This window comes from Leptonychotes weddellii, chromosome 1, assembly GCF_054177405.1.
Source record: "Leptonychotes weddellii isolate Sample4059 chromosome 1, ASM5417740v2, whole genome shotgun sequence".
In the NCBI taxonomy this organism is placed as follows: domain Eukaryota; kingdom Metazoa; phylum Chordata; class Mammalia; order Carnivora; family Phocidae; genus Leptonychotes; species Leptonychotes weddellii.
The window spans coordinates 66267705-66292011 of NC_138369.1; the positions used below are offsets into that span (position 1 = coordinate 66267705).

General features: G+C 35.0%; 1 protein-coding gene across 3 annotated transcripts in view; it reads left to right on the forward strand.

The window, feature by feature from the left end:
• Positions 1-23602, forward strand: part of NGLY1 (N-glycanase 1) — a 57552-nt gene extending 33950 nt beyond the window's left edge. Inside the window, exons 5-12 of one of the 3 annotated variants that reach the window (XM_006735886.3) lie at positions 2988-3210; positions 5608-5729; positions 6722-6867; positions 9040-9150; positions 10454-10618; positions 15076-15261; positions 22135-22312; positions 22692-23602. In XM_006735886.3, the coding sequence (XP_006735949.1) occupies positions 2988-3210; positions 5608-5729; positions 6722-6867; positions 9040-9150; positions 10454-10618; positions 15076-15261; positions 22135-22312; positions 22692-22867 (1307 nt within the window). In that variant the 3' untranslated portion in view covers positions 22868-23602. The remainder of the gene's footprint in view (positions 1-2987; positions 3211-5607; positions 5730-6721; positions 6868-9039; positions 9151-10453; positions 10619-15075; positions 15262-22134; positions 22313-22691) is intronic. The other 2 variants (XM_006735887.3, XM_081825586.1) reach the window with 2 other exon arrangements.
• The last annotated feature ends 705 nt before the right edge of the window (positions 23603-24307 follow it).

The window sequence follows — 24307 nt, forward strand, 5'->3', positions numbered from 1 at the left end:
AGAAAAGTAAAGGGGGTACATTAGTTTCCTCTGTCTGCTGTAACAAATTATCACAAACTGGGTGACCTAAAATAACAGAAATTTATTCACTCCCAGTTCTGGAAACCAGAAGGCCATAATCAGTGTCACTGGGGCCACGGTATCTCTGTTCCGCTATCACATCGCCTTCTCTGTGTGTGTGTAAAATTTCTCTCTGCTTCCCTCTTAGAAGGATAGTATGCATTTAGGGTCCACTCAGATAATCCAGTATAATCCCCCCATCTCCAGGTCCTTAACTTCATCATATCTTCAAAGACCTTTTTTTTTCTTTTTTTGCTGTATTTGGTAACAGTTCTAGACTCCAGCGGTTAGAATGTGGCTATCTTTTGGTGGACTGTTGTTCAGCCTACCAGAGGAGACCAGCTCTGATAACAAAGAATAAGAGTAGAGACTTTGACTTGTACCCTGAGTGAGATGGAAACCTCATTGGAGGGTTTTGAGTGATATAATCTACCTTGCATTTTTAAAAAGATTACTCTGCTTTAGGCACTTGATAGAGAAGAACGGTGGCAGTGCTGTATTACTAAAGTTCATTTTTAATCAAATACAAACTTTCATATTATATGAGAAAAGCTAAATTCTCCCTGTCAGTCGGTCCTACACCTCTTCCATAGGTAACAGCTGTTATCATGTGAGACGTTCCTTTTCATATCTTCTCCTGTGTATTTATACCCATAAATAATTACCTGAAAAAATAGTTTAAGTTGTATGGGTTTACATAAAATTTATCATCCCATATATCTTCAGTTTCTTGGTGTTTTTCATTTACTAACTTGTCTTAGAAATCTTTTTAACCCTCCATAGTGTTCTATAGTATGCATATACTAATATTTATACAGTTTCCTATTGATAGACATTGAGATTATTTACCATTTTTCTCTATTCTAAATGCTCCTGCAGTGAGAATTCTTGTAAAGCATGCCTTATGGTGTATATGCACAAGTGTTTCTCTGAGATAAATATAAAAATGTCAAGGGTGTGTGACTTTGACACTGTAAAGGATCCTGTCAAGCAGATTGCCTTTCAGTTCACATCAGAAGTGTCCAAGAGTATTTATTTCCACTTAATGAAATTATTGGACTTCTTTTCTAGACTTTGAATTTTTCTAATGGATTTGCTAATATTCTTATCGATTTACAGAAGTTCTTTATATATTCTGGATACTTTTCTTTATTAGACATGTTACATTTTTTTTTCTCCCAGTGTTCTTTGTTTAATTTAGTGTATCTTTTGAAATTCATAAGCTATAACTTCAAATATAAGAAAGTTTATTTTTTCCCATTATTGATTTCACAGTCTGCATCTTGTTTAAGAAGGCCCTTCCCTATCACAAAGTCATAAACGTATTCTTTTGTAACTTCTATTACCTTTATAGTATTCCTTCTCTCAATATAGAATTTTTATATTGTCCCCAAATCACTTATTGAACAGTCCATCTCCTTAGAACTACTTTGAAAGGCTAACTTTACTAGATACTATGTATCACTTAGAAATCTGTTTTTCAGGAGGGCGCCTGGGTGGCTCAGTCGTTAAGCGTCTGCCTTCGGCTCAGGTCATGATCCCAGGGTCCTGGGGTCGAGTCCCACATCGGGCTCCCTGCTCCGCCGGAAGCCTGCTTCTCCCTCTCCCACTCCCCCTGCTTGTGTTCCTGCTCTCACTATGTCTCTCTCTGTCAAATAAATAAATTCTTTAAAAAAAAAAAAAAAGAAATCTGTTTTTCAGGAGTCATTCTTTTGTTTCAGTGATCTACTTTGTATGTTCTTCACCAGTATCACAATATTTTGATTATTAGAATTTTGTGATGTGTTTTGACATGTACTAAATGAATTTATCATATTGTTCTTAGTCAGATCTTATGAAAAAATATTTTATAAATTTTTAATTAAATTTTTTAAATTAAATACTTTTAAAATTATTTTATAATTGTAATTGGGTTTACATTAAATTACAGATTAATTTGTAGAGAATTAACAACTTTGGAATATTGTTCTCCCAACCAGGAACATAATATGTTTCTGGCCTTTATATTCTCTAGTTTTTTCCTAATACAGTTTTTTTTCATTTTGCACTATATCAAACAGAAATAGAGTATGAGTATAGAAATAGAGTATAATGTATCAAACACCTATGACCAGCGTTAAACTTTACTAGATCTTCACATTATGCCATATATTTCCTTCATATTATGATCACTTCTTAATAATAAAACAAGAAAGAGATGAGAACTCCCTGTATGTGTCTCCCAGATTCTTTTCTCCTCTCCTTCTCTTCTTCCCAGAGGTACCACAGTCTTGAATATTGTCAAGAGACATCTTTTTATTTGATAAATAGATACAATTTTATGTAATATTATAGGCCATACTTACTTTCCAGGGTTGTTATATACTGTGTAGACATTGTTGTGTTTTTAGGTGATTTATGGTGAGTATTCACAGATGGATTATACTGTATAGTTGAAACACTGATAGAAAAGCTGGTAGGTTGGTTTTTTAAGGTGTCTGGAATTCTGTGATTTCTGCTTGTGATTTTGTGATTGTTTCTTGTTTACTTGTATATATACCTGATAACAAGTTGAATGTAGTCCTTTTTAAATGTTTTTAAAAATTAAGCTGATTTCTTAACCTCCCTGTGTTTCAAGAGCAAATACACATTGACCATAGTTCCCTGAGAGGTGGTTGTGTTCAGCTAACTTGTTAGTACATAATGTTGGTTAGAGGTTACAGAGTGGTAAATGTCCTACTGCTATAAATGTACAATGTATTATGTCATCGTATTTCAGCCTGGTTCACAATATGCCGACAGTTCTTTTCTTGCATCATATTTGTGAAAACCTTTTAGATCCTCTCATATTTTCACATTTCGGCTCCATATTCGAGAATAAAATACATGTGCGTATTTTTAGTTTTTGTCAGGTTTAGATCTTACTTGACTCTGTTTTAACTTCTCAGGTACTAATGTAAATGATGAGGATTTTCTTCTGCTGGAGCTTTTACACTGGTTTAAGGAAGAATTTTTTCAATGGGTGAATGACATTTTGTGCAGCAAATGTGGTGGCCAGACTAAGTCTAGAGGTGAATCACTGTTCCCCAATGATGATGAGATGAAGTGGGATGCAAACAGAGTAGAAGATCATTACTGTGATGCATGCCAGTTCAGCAATCGATTCCCAAGGTGGGTGTCCACTGCACAGTAAAGTTAGAGTGATCTCTTAATGGAATGGTTAGAAAAGAATTTTTATTAAATGAACTCTTCAATTATTAGAAATATATTCCTCTAGGACAGAGGTCGGCAAGCCGTGGCTGGCAGGCTAAATCGAGCCCACATCCTATTTTTATAAGTTAAGTTTTACTGGAACACATTTATGCTGATTTGTGTGCTTATGATCTGTAACTCTTTTTACATTCCAGTGGAAGGGTTGAATGAATACTAGCAGCAAAGGCTATATGGCCTGCAAAGTCTAAAATAATTACTGCCTTTTTATAGGAAAAGTTTGTTTATTCTTGCTCTGGAATATAAATTGAGTATAGTCTTAGCACATTTAATGATGTAAATCTGGTATTGTTCATTTAATTATATAACTTTTAACTTTCTGATAACTTTAGTAATGATTGATAGCACATAAAAACAGCACTAGCAACATTAATAATAATACTGATAAATTGTGACAGTAAAGACAATGCTGTACTTAAAATAATCATCAGATGGTAATATGGAAGGTAGAAGTATAGTACCATCATATTATTTTCTTTTTAACAACAGAATTTTGTTTTAATCAGGTGCCTCCCCTGCCCAACCTAACATATTCTCATTATCTAAATTTTAAACTGAAGAAGTTTGTACTTCTCAGTTAACTTTTTTCAGTTACTGTCAATTCACAAGCCTCTTATCAATTTTTTTTAATTGACAATACTTATAAACGTTGGCTGTATCATTGGTCAAGAAAAGATAACCAAGTATTTGAAATACCTAATTTTTGGAGCTTAGGGACTCAGTTTTGTCCTAACTAGGAACCAGCCCTCTGATATACAAGATAGAATATACAGAATCCAATATCTAGGAATTATATAAAATTAGTTCAAGTTATTTCTTCAGTCGGCATACATTTGCACAGGTACTTTGCAAATATTGGAAGGTAAAAAATATATATAATTAAATCTCTTTCCTCATAAACTTGCCTAGGCAGTTAGATACAAACTGATAATGCAGTGTGGAGGGGCACAGGCTAACAAAGATATTTACTGTTTTCCTTTCTACTTGTTGGCTTGTTTAACTGTTAGCTGGTCTATGTAGAGTTGGGATGATGAACACTGTCAATTCTAGGCTAACCTGATCATTCAACTTGGCACAAGTAGTATATAGAAGAGGCATAGGATGCTCTAATTCTGCCATTATTACTTCTTCATGTAAATTTACATCTTTTTTCAGTTACTTAACTACTTAATTTTAAATTCATTTAATTTAGCTAGTTTAAGCAACAGCATCTGCTTAAGACAAACTTGTCATTGTCGAGCCAGTTTATTCATCTAATGGTTTCCTTCCACAAGCTCATGGCCAACATCTCTGCTCAGCTAGGGCACATTTCTTGCTTAGCTTTATCAGCCGAGATCCTTCTCAACACAGTATGCAAAATTTGGTATTCTCCAATTTTATGATAATTTTATAATTGGAGTACCTTTTTAAAACATTGTTACAAACATCTTTCAAAAAACAACTTCCAAATTAGCAAGCACCTTTAAGTCACTAAGAAGGAAGACAGCTCAATCAAAAAGATCATTAGAGGGATGCCTGGGTGGCTCAGTCGCTTAAGTGTTGGCTCAGGTCATGATCCCAGGGTCCTGGGATCGAGTTCTGAGTTGGGCTCCTTTCTTAGCAGGGAGCCTGCTTCTCCCTCTGCCTGCCACTCCCCCTGCTTGTGCGCTCGCTCGCTCTCTCTCTCACTGTCTCGTTTTCACTCTTTCTGACAAATAAAATCTTAAAAAATCATTAGACAGAAAAGTAGTATTTTAAGTAGAATTGAGTTCACTAAGTTTTAAAATCTTTATTGAGTAGTTTGTTAAAGTTGTTTACCTTTTAAATGCATGAGCTAATTATACCACTTGTTAGAATAATACTAATGCTTTAAGCAGATTTCCTAGAAAATCTCTGCCTGTCCAGATCTAATCTGCCCTTCAAAGCCAGTTTAAATACAAGCTCTCCTCCCAACCACTCTCCCATAACATTCAAATCTGACCTATTGTATGGTTTTGTCACATTCTGCCATGTAATAGTTATTTGTGTTAATTTCTTCTTCCTCTAAGGCCTGTAAACTCCTTGAAGGCTGTACCACTGTTTAATCATTTTTCACTAAAGCTTCTATTAACATAATGCCTCATGTAGTCTAGGTTCTTTAATCACTATCTAAGAATGTGAAAGGAAGCTAATATAATATTATATGTCAACTATATTTTTATTAAAAATAATTTTCAAAAATGTGAAATGAAGAAATATTTACTGTTTAGCACAGAGGTAATATAAATTGTGTAAAATTCTTGATTTTGTTAAAGCTTTTTTATGGTTATTTTAAAACAGATATAATAACCCTGAGAAACTTTTGGAAACAAGATGTGGACGGTGTGGCGAGTGGGCCAATTGTTTTACACTGTGCTGCCGAGCCTTAGGGTTTGAAGCTCGCTATGTTTGGGATTACACAGGTACAAAACATAGTGTAAGCAGAGTAGTAGGGCTGTGCAGACTTCAGGATTGGGTTTATTATCTGGGCTCATCATTTTCTGTTATTTTCTGGCCTTGTCATTCTGAACTTCCATTTACCTTCTTTTAAAATAACAATAATATCAGCCTCATAAGATTTTTGTGGGGATCTCAAGATTTTTGTAGTACACTTACCATTTTGCCAGGTACTTTAAACATGACACTACAAACACTCTTCTATAAACAATTTACCATGACACTTGTAATAATGCTTTTTCCATATGAATAATAACATGTAATATGCTCTAGAAATCTTCATTTTTGTAGGGATTAGTATAAAAGATGTAGTGATCTTAAACCTCAGTATACAAAAAAAAATGTAATAAAAACCATGTGAAATTTATATTGTCCTTATTTAGAAATGACTCTTCTCATCTTCATTTTAAAAAGTTGTTTCGCTTGTTCTCAGAATTTTACTTGTGTTTCTGTTGTTTTTTAGGATAAAATGAAATCTTCACTTAACAATTCCTGTTCTCTTACAATCAAATATAGAACATCAATAACCAGAGATCCTTTGTTAGACCTCCTACTGGTTCTGGGTATTAAAGGGCAAAAGAGACTGCAGTTTCAAAAGTGGCATTAGCTCCTTCATGTCAGCAAAGACTGAGACTGATGTTTTTGATGCTGTTGTTCAGTATGTTCGCCTTTTTAGAGTTACAGCTCACATTATTTTTAATTAAGCTTAAAACTGACTGCATTAAAGGACATATTCCAAAAACATTTTCAAGGATTTCAAAGAGACAGAAAAATTAAAACAAGTATTCTAGAGTCTCGTGTGCCCCAAAATGCTCAGACCTATTAACTAAAATTTAAGACCTTTACAAATTCTGACATGATCCTTAAGAGTTTGCGTATAGTTGTTGGAAATCATTCTGGTTTTAGAAACTTCACTTTTATTTCCTTTCTTTGTGTTGCTCTCTTGTCTCTTGAGTAGACCATGTCTGGACAGAAGTGTATTCTCCTTCTCAGCAGCGGTGGCTGCACTGTGACGCATGTGAAGACGTGTGTGATAAGCCACTCCTTTATGAAATAGGGTGGGGCAAGAAGCTCTCCTACGTCATTGCATTTTCTAAGGATGAGGTACGGCATAAGCAAAAAAAATTTTTTCTAAGAATGAAATATAATTCCTTTTGGACAGCTTTTGAAGATATAGTTGACATACAATAAGCAGCTTATATTTAAAATGTATAATTTAATAAATTTTGTCATTTGTATGCACCCATGAAATTATCTTTGTAGTCAAGAGAGTAAACATACTCACTGTCCCTGGAAGTTTCCTTATGTCCTTTCTTACCCCTTCTTCTTGCCCCTCTCTAGGCAACCATGCATCTGCTTTCTCTCATTATAGATTAATCTGCACTTCCAGAGTTTTATATAAAATGGAATCATACAGTGTATGTTCTTTTTGGTGAGCGTGGTCTGGTTTTTTTTTACTCAGCATAATTATTTTGAGATTCATCCATGTTGTTCTTACATATCAATAATTTATTATTTTTGGGCACCTGGGTGGCTCAGTTGGTTAAGCATCTGCTTTCAGGTCAGGTCATGATCTCAGGGTCCTGGGATCGAGCCCCGTGTCAGGCTTCCTGCTTAGCGGGGAGCCTGCTTCTCCCTCTCCCTCTCCGTCTTCCCTTCCCCTTCCCCACTCGTGTTCTCTCTTGCTCACTCCACTCTCTCTCAAATAAATTTTTAAAAATCCTTTAAAAAATAATTTATTGTTTTTATTGCTGAGTATTCCATTGTATGCATGTACCATAGTTTGTTTATCCGTTCACCTGTTGATGGGCATTTGGGTAATTCCCAGTTTTTTTACTATTTCAAATAAAGCTGCTGTAAACACTTACACACAAGTCTTTATATCGCCATATGCTGTCTTTTCTCTTTGGTAAATGCCTAGAAGTGGAATGACTGGATCATATGGTAGGTGTATGTTTAACTTTTTAAGAAACTGCTAAACTCTTTTCCAAAGTCATGTGCCATTTTACATTCTCACCAGCAGTATGTGAGAGTTTCCAGTTTCTCTGTATCCTTGCTAACACTTAGTATGGTTATCTGTTTTTGTTTTTGTTTTTGTTTTAATTTTAGCCCTTTTAATAGATATGAGGTGGTATCTCATTGTGGTTTTCATTTGCATTTCCCTGATGACAAATGATACTGAGTATCTTCTTATTGCTTATTTGCCATGCATAGTCCTCTTTGCCCATTTTTTTTTTTTTAAAGATTTTATTTATTTATTTATTCATGAGAGACAGAGAGAGAGAGAGGCAGAGGGAGAAGCAGGCTTCCCGCGGAGCAGGGAGCCCGATGCGGGACTCGATCCCAGGACCCTGGGATCATGACCTGAGCCGAAGGCAGACGCTTAACCATCTGAGCCACCCAGGCGCCCCTGCCCATTTTTTTTAAATTGGGTTGTTCATTTTCTTATTGTTGAGTTTTGAGAATTCTTCATATATTCTGCATACAAGTCATTTTTCAGATAAATGCTTTGCAGAGATTTTCTCCTTGTCGGTGGTGTGTCTTTTCATTCTGTCAGTGACTTTTAGAGGCAAATTGATAATGTTCAGTTAATCAATTTGTTCTTTAGGGATTGTGCTTTTTTTCTTTTTTAAATGAGGTATAGCAGACAGAGTTGCACATGTACAACATAATGAATGATTCAGTATTTGTATAGATGTGAAATGATGGGTTGTACTTTTTGATGTATCTAAGAAATTTTTGCCTTGCCCAAGCCACAATGATTTTATCCTGTGTTTTAAAAGTTTTATACTTTCAGTTTTACATTGGGTTCTATCATCCATTTTGAGTTAATTTTTGTATATAGTCCACTGTGTGGGTTGAAATTCATTATTTTCCATTTGGATAACAAATTGTTCTAGCATCATTTGTTGAAAAGGTTGTCTTTTTTCCATTGAATTGTCTTTGTACCTTTGTCAAAAATTAGTTCTTTAATATAAATTTAATACAATAAAAATGGAACAAGGTTTTATTTGTTTAATTTTATGTAATCAACTTTGTAAATTAGTTTTTAAAAGCTAAATGTTCTGGAAATCTCATTTTGTCACAGGATTTCCTGAAAGTGTACCTGTTAGAAAATGAATAAAAAGTATATTTTTTACTTTTTTTCATAGGTTTTAAAATTTAACAAATTAAACAAAAGATAGCATTTTAAAAATCTATTTAAGAATTACATACATTCTAGGTGGTTAGGTTGATGGTTGTATTCTTGTTAAATACTGTATTCTGTAATTTGAGGTGGTTGATGTCACTTGGCGATATTCTTGTAAACATGATGAGGTAATCTCCAGAAGAACTGAGGTTAAAGAAGAATTACTTCGAGAAACTATTAATGGACTTAATAAACAGGTACGAGCATTTGGCATTTTTGAAAGGACACTTGAAGTTTTTTATATAATCAGGAAAGGCCAGTTTTTAACCCATTGAAATTCTGAAAGTAGTAGCATTATTTTGCAAGCAAAAATATTCTAATATGTTAAAATGTTTTTTTGTTCATTGAAAATTTTGAGGACTTATTTTAAATATGTGGCTTTTTTGCATATTCAATTGTCATAACATCTCTTTCCAAAGTTTAGTGAAACAGAATTTCAGTGTATGTAATACTAGACATAAAAAGTATGTTTTTATTTTTCAAAGAAATTGTGTCTTGAATATAATTACACACATTTCTCCAAGGATGGAAATTTTTGAAAACAAGGCACAGGAAATTGTTAACAGTGACTACTTCTGAAGAGAGGAACTAGAGGTTGAAAAAGGAAGATTCAGTTTTTATTTTATATCCCTTTGGTAGTATTGAAATTTTTTACTATTATACATGTGTGGGGTTTTTTTTACAATTTAAAAGCCAAACCACTAATTTTGCTTCTGGCAAGCAGTTAGAATAGGGCAGATCCACTTAACCCAGTGATTGAGTTTCAAGGTGAAGTTTCTTTCCGTCTGTTTGGAATTTCACCTTCTAATGTGCAGCCCTTCAGAGAGCCTAACCTGAAAATCTGGAGTATTTACTAGAGCCTCTCACCTTGAAAGGCTTTGAACTCCAGCCTATTTACTCCACAGTACTGTGATTCTGTAAAAATTCTGCTGTGTTCTTCGCACGTGAGCCATCATTTCGTGGTTGTTTTCTCACTCTCTTTTGCTCATACCAGTTAATAATTGGCAAATGCCTGGAAGGGAAAGAGGTGTATTTTCAGTTCACCACAATTCATTTCTTTCCTTGGGATCTTAGCTTCTTTAGCTCTGGTTACCTTGGTAGCTTTCTGTTGTATTTAAATAGGCGTTTGTACGTGTGTGTCTGCATGTGATGTTTTGCCCAGCTTTTGTACCTTTTCTTGGTAGGACAGTTGGTCTGGCACAAGCTAGTCTGTCATAGCTGGAAGCAGAAGTTGCTACCTCCATTTTAAAATCTAGGACAGTAAAGAAGAGTTGGATATGGATGTCAAATTATTTCTTTACATAAAATTACATAAAATTTGTAAAATTATTTTAAGTTTTCCACAGTGTCTTATTTTCCAAATAACTATGTGTGAACAAAAAGTTGGTTATATCTTTCAAGATCCCATTAAGATACAAATGTTTTATGTATATTCCTCCTTAGAGGTGGACCTCTACATTTCCCTCATCTTAATGACTTTTTTAAAAACATGAATTTCAGAGGCAAATATCTTTGTCAGAAAACAGAAGAAAAGAACTTCTCCAGAGGATAATTGTGGAGCTTGTTGAATTTATATCTCCCAAAACCCCTAAACCTGGAGAACTTGGTGGAAGAATATCTGGATCAGTGGCTTGGAGAGTAGCCCGAGGTGAAATGGGTCTAGAGGTATTTAATTCATTATAGCATGATAATCTTCTCACTTGACTGTTTCCAATACTGTGCTCTTTGCTTACAGAAAAATGCAATGGCCATGACCTTTCTTTCTTTTTTTTTTTTTTAAGATCTTATTCATTTGACAGAGAGCATAAGCAAGGGGAGCTGCAGGGAGAGGGAGAGGGAGAAGCAGACTCCCTGCTGAGCAAAGAGGCCGATGTGGGGTCGGTCCCAGGACCCTGAGATCATGACCTGAGCCAAAGGCAGACGCTTAACTGACTGAGCCACCCAGGCGCCCCAGGCCATGACCTTTCAATGAACTTTTTAGAGTAATTATTAAAAAACATAAACATTTGAAAGAACCAATAATTGATTGACATAGTATATTCACATGCAGGAGTTAGCAAGGCATTTTAAAATAGGATTTTCCTATGTAAATTTTCAGTGTAGTGTAACTATTACTGAAGTACATACAGAAAAATATACAAATTATAAGTGTACAGCTTAACAAATTTTCACAAATTGAGCACCCATGTAACCACCAACCAGAGTGAGAAATAGACCACCAGAATCTGAGGAACAACCATGAGTTCCCTTCCAGTCACTTCTGCCACCACTAAGAATAACCATTATCCTGGTTTCTAACATCATAGATTAGTTTTGCCTGTTACTGTGCTTTATGTAAATGGAATTGTAACATACGTACTCTTGTGAATACTTTTTTTCTCATATTATTTTGTGAAATTCAGACTTGCTGCTGCATGTTTATGGCACATTTATTCTCATTGCTGTATAATATTCCATTTTATAAATGCAATTTATCCATGCCACCATTGATAGGTATTTGGGCTGTTGCTAGGTTTTGACTGTTAAAAATCATACTGCTGTGGACATTTATATACATGCTTTAGGTGAATGTCTTTATGCATTTGAGTTAGGTATATACCTAGGAGTGGAATTGCTAGGTGATAGCCTTGTTGGATACTGCCAAGCAGCTTTCCAAAGCGGTTGGGCCAGTTTACACTCTCACCAGCAGTGAATGCGAATTTTCCACATCTTCACCTGTAGTTGGTTTTGTCTTTTTCATTTTAGCAGCTCTGGTGGTATGTAGTAGTATTACATTGTGATTTTACTTTGTATTTTGGTGATGACTAATGAAGTTGAATGCCTGTTCTTTAAATTTTTGGATATCCTCTTTTGGGAAATGCTTGTTCAAGTTTTTCAAAATAAGATTTAATACGTTTTTAGAGCCATGTTTACCTTTTCTCATATATATATATGAAAAAATATATATATGAATATATATGAAATATATATATATTTCATAATATATAATATATAATATTTAAATATATTATATTTAAATATATATGAAAATACATATAAATATGTATACTTATATATATAAATTTATAAAGTACAGTGGGAAAAATAATAGAATCTGGATAATCCAGTGGTTGAAAGTGTTTATTTCATATATATTTGCTATATACATCTGGTATTGGCTAGAAATATCATTGCTGGTGTAATTACTATTATATTGTCAAATTTATATTAAGACTTTATGTCTTGATTAATGTCCCAAAATTAAATAATGAACAATGGAAATATGCCTATATTAGGGGCTAGGTGAAAAGCAATGTGCTCTGTAATGGACATTAAAAAAGTACAGTAGACCTGTCCCTTGCGCTTAGGGAACTTAAAGTTCACTCACTAGAAAGTGTTTTATGCAAATGTCTAAGAAGATATGTAATGAAAAATGCTTAGAAGGAAAATAACCCACCATGATATCATATCAAAATTCCAAAGAAATTAGGGTTTTATATCTACTTTTTCTAAATTTGCCATTGTTGCAGCGCATTTCTCCAATAAAGGAATATGTCCAAAATGGGCAAATCATCCCCAGTAAACTTTATGTTTGCTTTTTAATTTACTTTAGGAGGCAGTTGAAAGTGTTGGTTCAGCCACAGAATTACAAGATCTAAATTCAACAGATAATTCAAATCACTGCTGATGCAGTGCAAGTTACAAGTTTAAATCTAAATGAAGCCAGTTTAAAAGAGCTAATTTAATTCACAGCTGTGTTCAATTTAAATAAAACATCGATATTAGGTCTTCATTCTTTTTTCTTTTTATGGACGGATGTGCTTCCTCTTGTATGGCATGTAAGTTGATTAAACTTTAAAAATATGAATTGGGTCATATGCCCAGATTGTCTTCTCTTTTGAAATTTTTTTTTAATTTCTCAGTTACTGGAGACCATTACAGACATGGATTTAAAACATCATTTTCCTGGGCGCCTGGGTGGCTCAGTTGGTTAAGCGACTGCCTTCGGCTCAGATCCTGGAGTCCCGGGATCAAGTCCCACATCGTGCTCCCTGCTCAGCAGGGAGTCTGCTTCTCCCTCTGACCCTCTTCCCTCTCGTGCTCTCTCTTTCAAATAAATAAATAAAATCTTTAAAAAAAAAAACACATTTTCCTTTTTAGAAGTAGATGTTTGTTTTAAAAGTAAATTGAATAATGAAATATGTCAGTCCTAAAAAGTTCCGGAACTGCACCTTGAAATCGTTTGGAAAAGAAGGAAACATTGGTGATATTATTTCCAGAAAGAAAAGTTTTATCTTAATCTTAGATTTAAAAGCTTGTATGAGGGGCACCTGGCTGGCTCAGTCAGTTGAGCATCCAACTCTTGGTTTCAGCTCAGGTCATGACCTCAGGGTCATGAGACTGAGCCCCACATCAGGCTCCACACTCAGCACAGAGTCTGCTTGTCCCTCTCCCTCTGCTCCTCCCCCCACTCGCTTGCCCTCTCTATTAAATAAATAAATAAAATCTTAAAAAAATAAAAGATTCTGTGAAATATTAATGTTATTCTTGCTCCATTATTCAGTTGCATATATGATTATGTTCAGTAGCATAAGTATCTTTTACCTTTGGTAATTAGTTATCCTTTGTAAATTAGTAGATAATGGTACTTTTAAATTTTGTTTCCATTTGGCTTCTGTCAACACCTTATAATATCTTTGATAAAGAAAAGAACTGGGAAGTTGTGTTACATGCTTGTTTTGAAGTTATCATTCATAATTATAAATCATTTTATAAAAATAAGCTGCTTTTTTTCTTTACCTTTTTGACAGTAATATTCACAGGTTCTACTAGGGAATTATCTTTTTCATATATTTAGCGTTACTATTTTAATAATGCTGACAGTGATGTATATACACAAACACTTTGTTTCTAAGATGTTTTATATTCTGCTTATTGATTCTTGTACATTTGAAGTTTTCATATTGTTTAATACCTAGTACCCAGTGTTTAACAAAAAAGCATTGCCTACTCTTTTGATTGATTAGCAAATACTGTGGCAAGACATTGACACAGACTAGAGCAGTGGTTCTCAATGGTGGGTGATTTTTGCCTTCCAGGGGGTATTTGGCAATGTCTGGTAAGACAACCTGCAAAGCACAGGGCAGCCCCTATAACAAAATGCTACTATGCCCATGTTTAAAGAACAAGGGCCATTGTGTTAGTGGCACATAAAGACACAGGATAAATATATTATCTTTCCTAGACTTTAGATTCACTCAGTGATTTCAGGATTTCTGGGGATTTACATTACAACAAACATGAATTTATTTTGGGCTAGAAGTTTTTCCTGGAATTTTAAGGTAAAGCATGACCTTTTGTAGTAATTTACACATGTGGAGAATTGTTTCAAGCTATGTGTCCCAGGCACTCTCCTAGCTTAGGGTATCAGGAAATGATACTAATGAAATGGCTTTAAGTTGAGGCCAGAAGGATGAGAAAGAATCAAGTATATGGAGAGTGGAAAGAATAGCATTCCAGACAGCAGGAACAGCATGTGTCAAGGTCCTGAGGCAGGAACTAGCTGGACCTTTTTGAGGAGCTAATGGAAGAGTAACATGAGATTGGTTGGAAAAGTAAGTAGGGAATCATTTAGAGTCCTAGTAGCCATGGTAAAGGTTTGGAGTTTAAGTACAGTGGAAGTCACTGGAGTGAGTTAAGCAAAAAAGTGACATATCCCAATTTATCCCAATATCTAGAAAATCACTTTCATTACCATGTGGAGCATGGATAGGAGAGGTAAGAGTTGATAGCTGGGAGTCAACTTTAGGAGACAATTGGAGTCCAATTTGGAGATGTTGGTGGTAGAAATGAAGAAAGAGAAGTGAATTTAGGTTGAACACAAATCACAAAAATATAAATCAGAGCTATATATAGTTTATACTTCTCGTTTTCTGTTTAGTACTTCACATTTTCTGTTTAGTAATTGTTGGTGCTGTATCCACATCATACTAATCCTACTTAACCTATAAAATATTTTCCAAAATTTTTAATGGCACCAACTCTTCATTTTCAAGTTGAAGGAAGCTCTTACCACTGTACATAGCAGTTCCTCATATATAGTCTTCCATTATTTTGAAAACTAATTCTGCTTTCTTTTTAAGAGAAAAGAAACCCTGTTCATCCCCTCTGAAAATGAGAAGATTTTGAAACAACTCCACCTTTGTTACAATGTTGTGAAAGATAGTTACGTCCGAGTTTCAAATAATAATCAGACCATTTCTGGATGGGAGAATGGTGTGTGGAAAATGGAATCCATATTCAGAAAAGTTGAAACAGACTGGAACATGGTAATTTCATGCATGAAACTGTTTAAAAACTTTGTCATTGTTTAAACAAATGTAGATTATTTCAGTTGTGTATAATGTGAAAACTAATATATCAAAATTTTAGTGATCTTCAAACCTGTAAAAGAAAATCCTGCTTCCAAGATTTGTTTAATCAAAAGTCCCTAAGAAATTTGTGCATTTGTATCAAGGAAAGCATCCATTTTCATCAAAGAGGCTGAACTTAATTCACTCATGGGGAAAATAAGTGTGCGACCAACTCATGACTAGTTTTTGCCTGAATATATAAAATATAGTGTTATTTAATTCCTTCACAGGTACTTATTGATTACCTACTAAATGCAGGCTATTGGGGACTCCAACATTTAATCTAAAGTCCCATGAGCTAACCATTTAACACACTTTAATTTCATAAGAATGTGGATGATTAAGCAGCTATATTGGTTATTTCTTCTCCATGCCCTAAAGAATAAAGGAATGGATGCTAGGACTATAGTAGTTTACTTATACCCACCTGCACTGTCAGCACAGGTTATCTGTTACAGGTAAGAAGCTTTGCCTTTAAACTGACCTCCCCTTAGATACGCTCCAGAAATGAACACAGAACTATTCACATGACCTCAGTAGATCGAACCATGTTATTTATAGATTTTCATAGGAGTTAATCAGCTTATAGGGTGCTTTTAAAGTTTGAGTAGGAAGGGAAGTTTCTCATTTGTAAGACATATTGGCTAGATTTTAAAAGTAAGTCACGGGTTAACAGCTGCTAGTGTTTATGCTTATCACTGTTCTAGGCATTAATCAGAATACAGAAGACATACAGAGATGAGATCCTTGCCTTTTCTTTTCCAGACGTATGTTTCGGTTCTAAAATTTACCTTGGTGCTTATATTGGTGATCTTTTTGTATTAAACTAAGAATAACTTACAACATTATTAAAATTGTAGGTTTAGGAATTTTCTTCTTGAGTTGAAGAACATAAAAAATAGAGCAAGATCAAATTGAAAATTTTAAGATGTGTATATCTGTAATTGATTATGTAGTTAATGAGAGAGGATGAACTTCTCTGGAAGACTATTCTTAGCCTAAAGATTCTTCGGAACAGAAAGCAGGATAGGATAGACATGTTATTTATCCAAGGACTAAGCTATCCTTGTGGAACTAAAGAAAGAGTATGCCTTTCTTCCTCACCAGCAGTGTTAATGGAGAAAGTTAATGGAGAAAATAATGACTTTCTGCAGAAGATGTGGTGTGATGAGAAACAGATCGATTCTATGGGATATTTCTTCTCTGTCTTACTCATTTGTTCATCAGCAAACATGTACTGAATGCCTGTTATGTCAGGCGTTGTTCTCAGCTACATGGATAAAAAGATAAAGATACGGTTTCTGCCCTCACAATCTAACAGGGGAAGCTGAAGCATAAACAGCCATCTTACCCACGATGCAGAGTGCTATAATAAGGATATCAACACATTGCTATGGAAACACCAAGGAGGGAGTAATTAGCTCTGGCTGTGGGAGTTGGGGAAAGCTCCGCAGAGCAGGCGACATTTGAGCTGGACGCTGAAGGATGAGTAGGTGTTCATAAAGCAAGGGAACAGTAGGGGAAAAGCATGCAGTACATGGCATGTTTTGGAGTTCTCTGAATAGACCATTGTGGCCAGACGGTATATTTATGAGTAAGAGTTAAATAATGTAAAGGAGATGCAGAGGCCATTAAGTAAAAAACAGGCTCCTACTCAATTTTAAGTTTATGCCTTGATATACGTGTACAAAGGACATCACTTAGAAGTTGAATGACTCTGTTTCGAGTTATAATATGAAGAAAATATTAGAATCTTAATTACACTTACAGAGTCTAATAACTCAGAAGTAATATATTGCCATTGAAACATTGAATTTTCCACCTAAGTCAATATTTTTAGTTTTGTATTAGCATGTTCCCAATTAGGGATTCTCTAGCTCCACTAAATAGAAGAAGCCTATTTCCCACCACACCTTTCCTCAGTAACCTCCAGCCTGGAATCATGACAGATCACATGCAGCCTGCCCTCAGATATTTAGAACAGATTCTTACCCTCTCAAAGAGTTAGCCTCCCAAGAACAGGGAGACTTACTAAATGTTACTATTTGGCAAATACACTATTCAGTGATGTCTTATTTGGAAGGAATATAAAAAGCTGAATCAAGAAGACCAATATATCTTTTAGGAGGCAAATGATAACACCTTGATAAAAGTGTTAATAGCTTCCTAATTAGTCTTCCTGCATCTCACAGTTGTTTTCCATGCTGTTAAGCCAGAAAAGCATTTTCCAAACCCCAGTCATTACTGAGTGCTCGTAGGGTAAGAAATAGCTCAAGTCTCTTCTGAATCTGGCCTCTGCCTTCTTCTCTGGCCTTGCCTTGCACCATGCTACCCCCTTGCTCTACATTGCAGCGGCACTGCCCTTCTTCCTTCTGTACAGAACCCCTTTTACTTTCCTTTGTGTTAGATTCGCTTATTCCTTTGCTTGGAACTTGGTATAAGCCTCACTCCCTCTAGTCCCAGCTAACTGGATCCATTTCCCCCTTTATTTATTCACTGTACATGTACCTCTCCTTCATGACATTTATTTAACAAATTTGTGTAAGAATAGATTATTTGTCTCTGTCCTACTAGAATTGTAAGCATTCTCAAAGAAAAGGCTTTGTCTTTTTTTACTCACTTGTACTCTCAGTATGCATATGTCTAGCATAGTGCCTGATAAATGTTTAGTAAAGATTGCTGAATGTAAGAAAGAATGTTTGAATGCATATGGCATAAATTCTATACCACCCTCAGACTGTGTAGAGTGTCAAAGATACTCTGTCTTCATTCAGACTATCCCTTGGCATGTCCTTAGGTACTTCTTGCAAAGTGTCATCTTTGTCACTAGAGTCACTTTAGCACTTTTTGGGGTGTGGCATTATGTCAAGAATTGATTCATTTAGTCATTCAGTAAACATGCATTGTCAGACATTGTGCTTGGCCCTTAGGATGTAATGATAAATTAGGAGTCGAGCCTCAAGGTGAGCATAGACTACTGGAGGAGAAAGACATGTGGACCAGTTGTTCAGATTAGTGAGATAAGTGCTAGAAGAATATGGATCTGTATATGACTCTAAGGGAAAGAAGACAGAATGAAGAGCCACTATCCCTTCTTGAGTCAGAGATGATGACCTTGCAGAAGAAGTAATACCTGAATAGGCTTTTGGAGAAGGTGGCAGAGGGAGAGTTTCTCAGTGTGGAGATAGGATGTAGAAGAAGGGAGCAGGAGATACAGCATGTGCAAAAGCACTGGGGTGAGAAACGTCTGGTATATTTAGGGAAGAGTATGTAGTAGGAAATACGGGGGAGAAGAGTGGGAAATGAGACTAGAGGGGCAAACGGTGGTCAGGTCCCAGGGACTTTGATTACCTTGCAGTTACGTAATAGGAAACCATGAAAGATTTCAGGCAAGGGAAGGACATGATCACACTCATGATCCAGAGGTAATTACGGAGGCTACAAATAGAAAAAATAAGCATAATACGGAAAGATGTAAATACAGTGGGGACTGACAGTGATTTATGTTTGATTTCAGTGATAAAATGGAATAACCAAAAATAATTATGAGCAATACCAATTTACTAGCATTAAATTAAAATCTATTGAAATGCAGTTGTTCTGCTAGATATGTGTAGGAATATGTGCAGAGTGTCTGTTGTACAGTAAACTTAAGTTAATCTTTTTTTTTTTTAACTAGAGTTAATCCTAACAGGCTAAGCAGAAAAATCATTTTAAGAGCAGAGCAAAGAACAGCTTCAACAGTGCAGTACAAACCAAACCTCCAGAAAACCATAGCAGTGGACAGAACAGCCTGGCATATAGTAATCAGAAAATCTTTAAGTAAGGATCTTCTGTAGAATGTGAAAAACATAAAACATAAAGAAGCTCACATGCATATTGTTCTCAGTCTTGAAAATAGTGGTCACAGCCATAATCCAAAGGATAAGTTTGCGTTGTGTGCATTGTTAATGGCATAGCTGAGACCTTAAGCCATACACAGACTGGTCTCATTGTCACCCATAGGTTGTGATCTGCCTGCACTGTATGCCTTACAGTTGCCAAAAAAAGGGAAGGGATGGGTCACTAGAGGGAGGGGGTGGGGTGCTGTATAGATTTCAAGTCTGTAGGGGTAAACTCCATGACTTCTGATTTTACTCTTCCTGCTACTAAAGTAAGGTAGCTCTTGGTAGTCCCCGAAACTGCAAGAGCAAGCCTATAGAACTGCACACAGTAAATGGCACCGATGAATTAAAAAGCCGACAGCCAAAAATTTGTCTAAGATAACCCAAGAAGTAAGGAACATCCAATAGTTTAAAAAAAAAAAAAATTTCTTTCTCTAGACCAAACAATTGAATATTTGAAAGTTTATAAAGTACTTTTTTTCTCCTAAATAAATTATAATTACTGGTTCTGTTGCTATTACACATAGAAAGGACTACAGTTGGGTATTTATATAAATCTTACTGTTTGGGCACATTTCAGTTATCAAACTGAGTATACATATTCTTGATAGCTTCTACCTCCAGAAATGCTGAGTTAAAATTAGTTGGTTAAAATGGTACAGAAGAATATATTGTGAGAAAAAGATGACATGAATTTTCAGTATCAATAGAGTCTTTTATTTCCATATACTGTTTCTTTAGCCTAAGAGACCTTTTATTTGCTCACAGTGTGTTTGAATGTTTATTTAAGCATTTAAGAATTCCATGATGAATTCTATCCTATCCTTTAACTTTTTAGAGTCTTAAAAACTGATGCCTTTACGACTGAAAAATGTAAATTTTAGAACAAGCAATTGTCTCAGACATGTTCAACAGCTATTATAAACCTTCTTATGACAGTTAAAACCACAGCTGTGGCCCAGGCCCATGTGGTATAACTAAGACAATTCTGGGAGTAAGCTAGGAATTTGAAATTAACCTGACTTCAATCTGTCATATTTTATACCCACACTTTTAGGGGGAGGGGATCATTTGAAACTACTGAACTCTAAAAAAGATATAAGACGTAAAAAAGTATATACTGAGACATAAATCTGAATGTATTTGTCTTAAGATTACTTTTCCCCAGTTCTTTTAGTTTCTTCCAACCACCTTTCTTCCAATAACCCTACTGTTTGGCTCATCTTTTCCAGTTAATCCCCTTTACTAGGCATGGTTTTGAAGTAGTAATTAAATTACAGGTAATCCGTAGACGGCCAGTAGTTTAGGATAGATGGAACCAGTGACTCCCAGGGAGCACTGGTCAGTCCTCAGCCCCAGGTGTAGGAGAAACACTGCAGTGGGAATATGTGGGCATTAGAGGAGTTTATAGTGAGGTTGCCCTAAACTTGAGTGGAGCAGTCAACACTTCCATACATCTAGGTGTGCCATCCAGTGCAATCTAGTCTAAAGAGTTTAAATCATTTTCCGTGAGGAGTGATTGTTTTTAGTTGTTGATAACTTGCAGCTCACTGATTCTAAAAACTTTCCAATTAAATTAGCTGACATATTTAACCTGGAAGAAAAACTATAGGTTGTGAAATAGAATAGACTATCAATAGAATGCTAGCAGCGATTGATTTTTTACTTGATGACTAAAAACAGGTAGTAGGACATTTCCATGGCAGATGTATCATATGGTACTTCTATTTGTCCCAAGAAGTAAGAGGTTTCTAAAAGAATATGTGTGTATGCAAACTTTTAATACTTAAATACTATTTATTAAACCCATATGAATCCAGAGCCTGTGCCCCCAGAAAACTTATGATTTGGTTAAGATCATACTAAGTATATACCTGATACAAGTTACATTTGGGTAAAGAATTATTGGCAGTTCACAATGGTGTGAAATTCTGGAGGACTGTGAAAGCTGAGAGTTCGAATTTTAAGCTCAAGCCAGTTACTTGCTGTACATTCTAGACCATGCAAATGATAGGAAGGATGTGGGCTTTTAAAAAGATTAATTAGGCAGTTGGAGAGAGATGAGCATAAAGTCATGACTATAGTAGTAAGTGTGGTATAAATAAGGAAAGGGTTTTTTTGAGATTTATTTCAAAGAAATGCATGAGTTATTGTGTGAGTTTGAGCATCAGGGATAAGTGATTAAAGAGTCAAATTTTTAGGGGCTTGGGCCTGGGTGAATGGAGTTACCTGTGAAAGACCAAGGCTGTGGATGTCAGTGTTCACGTCCACATCTTCAAGAATGTACTTGAAACTATGAGAGGAGATGAGCTGGAAGCAGCCAGTAAACTTGGATGCCTTAAATAGTATATATTTAAAGTGGTAAGGGTCACTGATAGTGAAAGAATGGGAGCATACTATGTAGAGAGACAGCATGAATACTACATTTTAAACCATTACTTAACAATGACTGAGTTATTTTCTTAACTTAGGTAGATGGCCCATCTCGCTCTAGGAAAGCTTATCTAAAAATCCAGACTTAGAAAAGAAGATAAAGAATAATTGCATTTAAGAGGATTCTTCATTTTCAGCAGGACTCATCATAAAGTTCATGTTAAATAGCTGGACTTAACTAATTTAAAAGAAAATATGATTTACTAAAATGTGGTTAGCATCTACCCCTTAGCGCTATATTTATCGGGGCACCTGTATCCAAGTATCTTTCTTCCAGAGCAAAATACACTATAGGAAAAATTGCTGATAAAATGCAAAATGTTAACAGTGAAAATCTTCTCAGTGGGGAAGAAATTAGGTTTTTAATAATCGTTTGTATATAGTACCCTATGACAGTAAGACTTTGACTATATGTGTTTTCTGCACTGTTTTATTATTTGTGACAATTCTTTGTTCTCCTCCTCCTTTGTAGGTATATTTAGCCCGAAGGGAAGGATCATCTTATGCTTACATTTCCTGGAAGTTTGAGTGTGGGTCAGTTGGCCTAAAAGTAGATAGCATTTCCATTAGAACAAGTAGTCAAACCTTTCAGACTGGAACAATACAGTGGAAATTGCGATCTGAAACAGCCCAGGTAGAACTGTCAGGCGGTAAGCATTTGACTGAAGAATTAATCATGATGAGTATATTTAACACTCTGAAAAATAATTGCACTTATTTGAACTTTTCATACCCAAGAGTCATTCATACTACTGCAGCAAAATAAATAAATAAATAAAATTAAAACTTGTATAACCTCATTCTAATAGAACTGTTTGTGGTTTTTATTGTGAAACACAAATGGATGAAGAAAAGCCATTTCTTTGTTTCAAAGGACATACTTCCTCTATAAGGAATAATTTATATTTATTTTTTTAAGGGTTGATTGTACCTACAGGTTAGGTATAAACTATGTATTCCAAAACTATTTCTTTATATTCTTTAAGTTACTAAAAGCAAAGTGTTAATTATTTTTTTTTCCTCCAACAGATAAAACTCTTCACTCCTATCATGATTTTTCTGGTGCCACTGAAGTTATTTTGGAAGCAAAATTAAGCAGAGGAGATGGTGGTGTTGCTTGGCAACATACCCAGCTGTTTAGACAAAGCTTAAATGACCATGAAGAAAATTGTTTGGAGATAATTATAAAATTCAGTGACCTTTGAGAACCTGAACATTATAGAAAAGCTGGCAATAAGCAAGGACTTACCATGTTCTAAAGTAGTCTGTTGGTTCAGTGCATGCTTAGTTGGCAGTTTACTACCCTCTGCTAGCATATTTCTTTTGCTGGCTCTCCATCATGTACCCCTCATGAAAATATATCTTTATACTATGGACTATAATGAAACCTTGAATTAAAAGCTCCCTTCCATATGTGACTGTAATTTGAAGTAAAGTCTTATTGCCTCAATATGAGATTTTAATCTAAAAACTAAAAAGTATAGTTTTAAAAGTAAAATGAAGGTATTCATGATGAAATGCTATTCATGATTGTGATATAATCTTAAGCTAATAATAGTTATATGACATTTTTTGATCAGCCATTAATTTCTTCATAAATAATTAGATTTCCTAAGATTTTTAATTTTTAATAAATGTGAAAGTATAGTATCTCGTAAGTTACAATGCATGAACATTTTTATGATTGTAAATACATAGGCATTTAAGAAATAAAATGAATTATTTTGCCTTATATCATTTTAGTGTTTACTTTGGCTAAATAAGAATCTTTAATAAGTATGCTAAACATTGAAAACTGTTGGAATAGACGAGAGTTATGAAAACATTTATTGCGTATATTCAGAAATACATTATAAATCCATGTGTGGACGTTTCGAGTTTACTTTTGAGTGTTTCTATCTACCTCATTGAATAAAGATCTGTTCCTGTCTTTGAAACTATGTAACTAGATTGTACAGTATATGTTAATCAAGAGTTTTTGGTACGTCCATATAACCTCGCCAGTTGAATTTAGTGACCGTAGCGTTTGTGCAAGCATTGTGATAGCACCAAAGGAGGCAGAGGAGAGGAGGACACAGCTCCTGTACTCTCACTCTTTGTGATGTTCTGCAAAGTGAGTTCTCAACTCTTCATACAAGAAAAGTACATTCTCAGATTCTCACCCTGTGCAACTCAGTAGGACATTCGTGTGCATTATTAAAAATGCACTAAGATCCTGAACAAAGGTCTTATATTTGCTTTTTCCTTGTAGTCAAACTGTTGAGGATCAGTTTCTTGCTAAAAAGTTACATTTCAAAAAAATGTTCATGCCTCTAAAGGTAGGAGTCTTGAATATTAAAAAGTTTTCTGGAATTCTCCTGAGTTGAGCATAGCTTCATATGTGGCCAGATACATAAAATTGGAGAGCCTTGACTTTTTACCTGTCTTGAGGTGTCTGGTACTGGCACATGAGTACTGTGATGAGCAGGTGGCCCAACCTCCCTAACCCTCATGAGAAAACCTAGAGATTGGCAAGCATAAAGATGTAAGAAAAATGTCAGTCTCGACGGAATGTCCCTCAGCTGTGAAAAGAGTACATTCTAATTTTTACTGTGGCTGTAAGAAAAATGATTCAAGTTCAAATGTCTTATTTTTATAGAGATGAA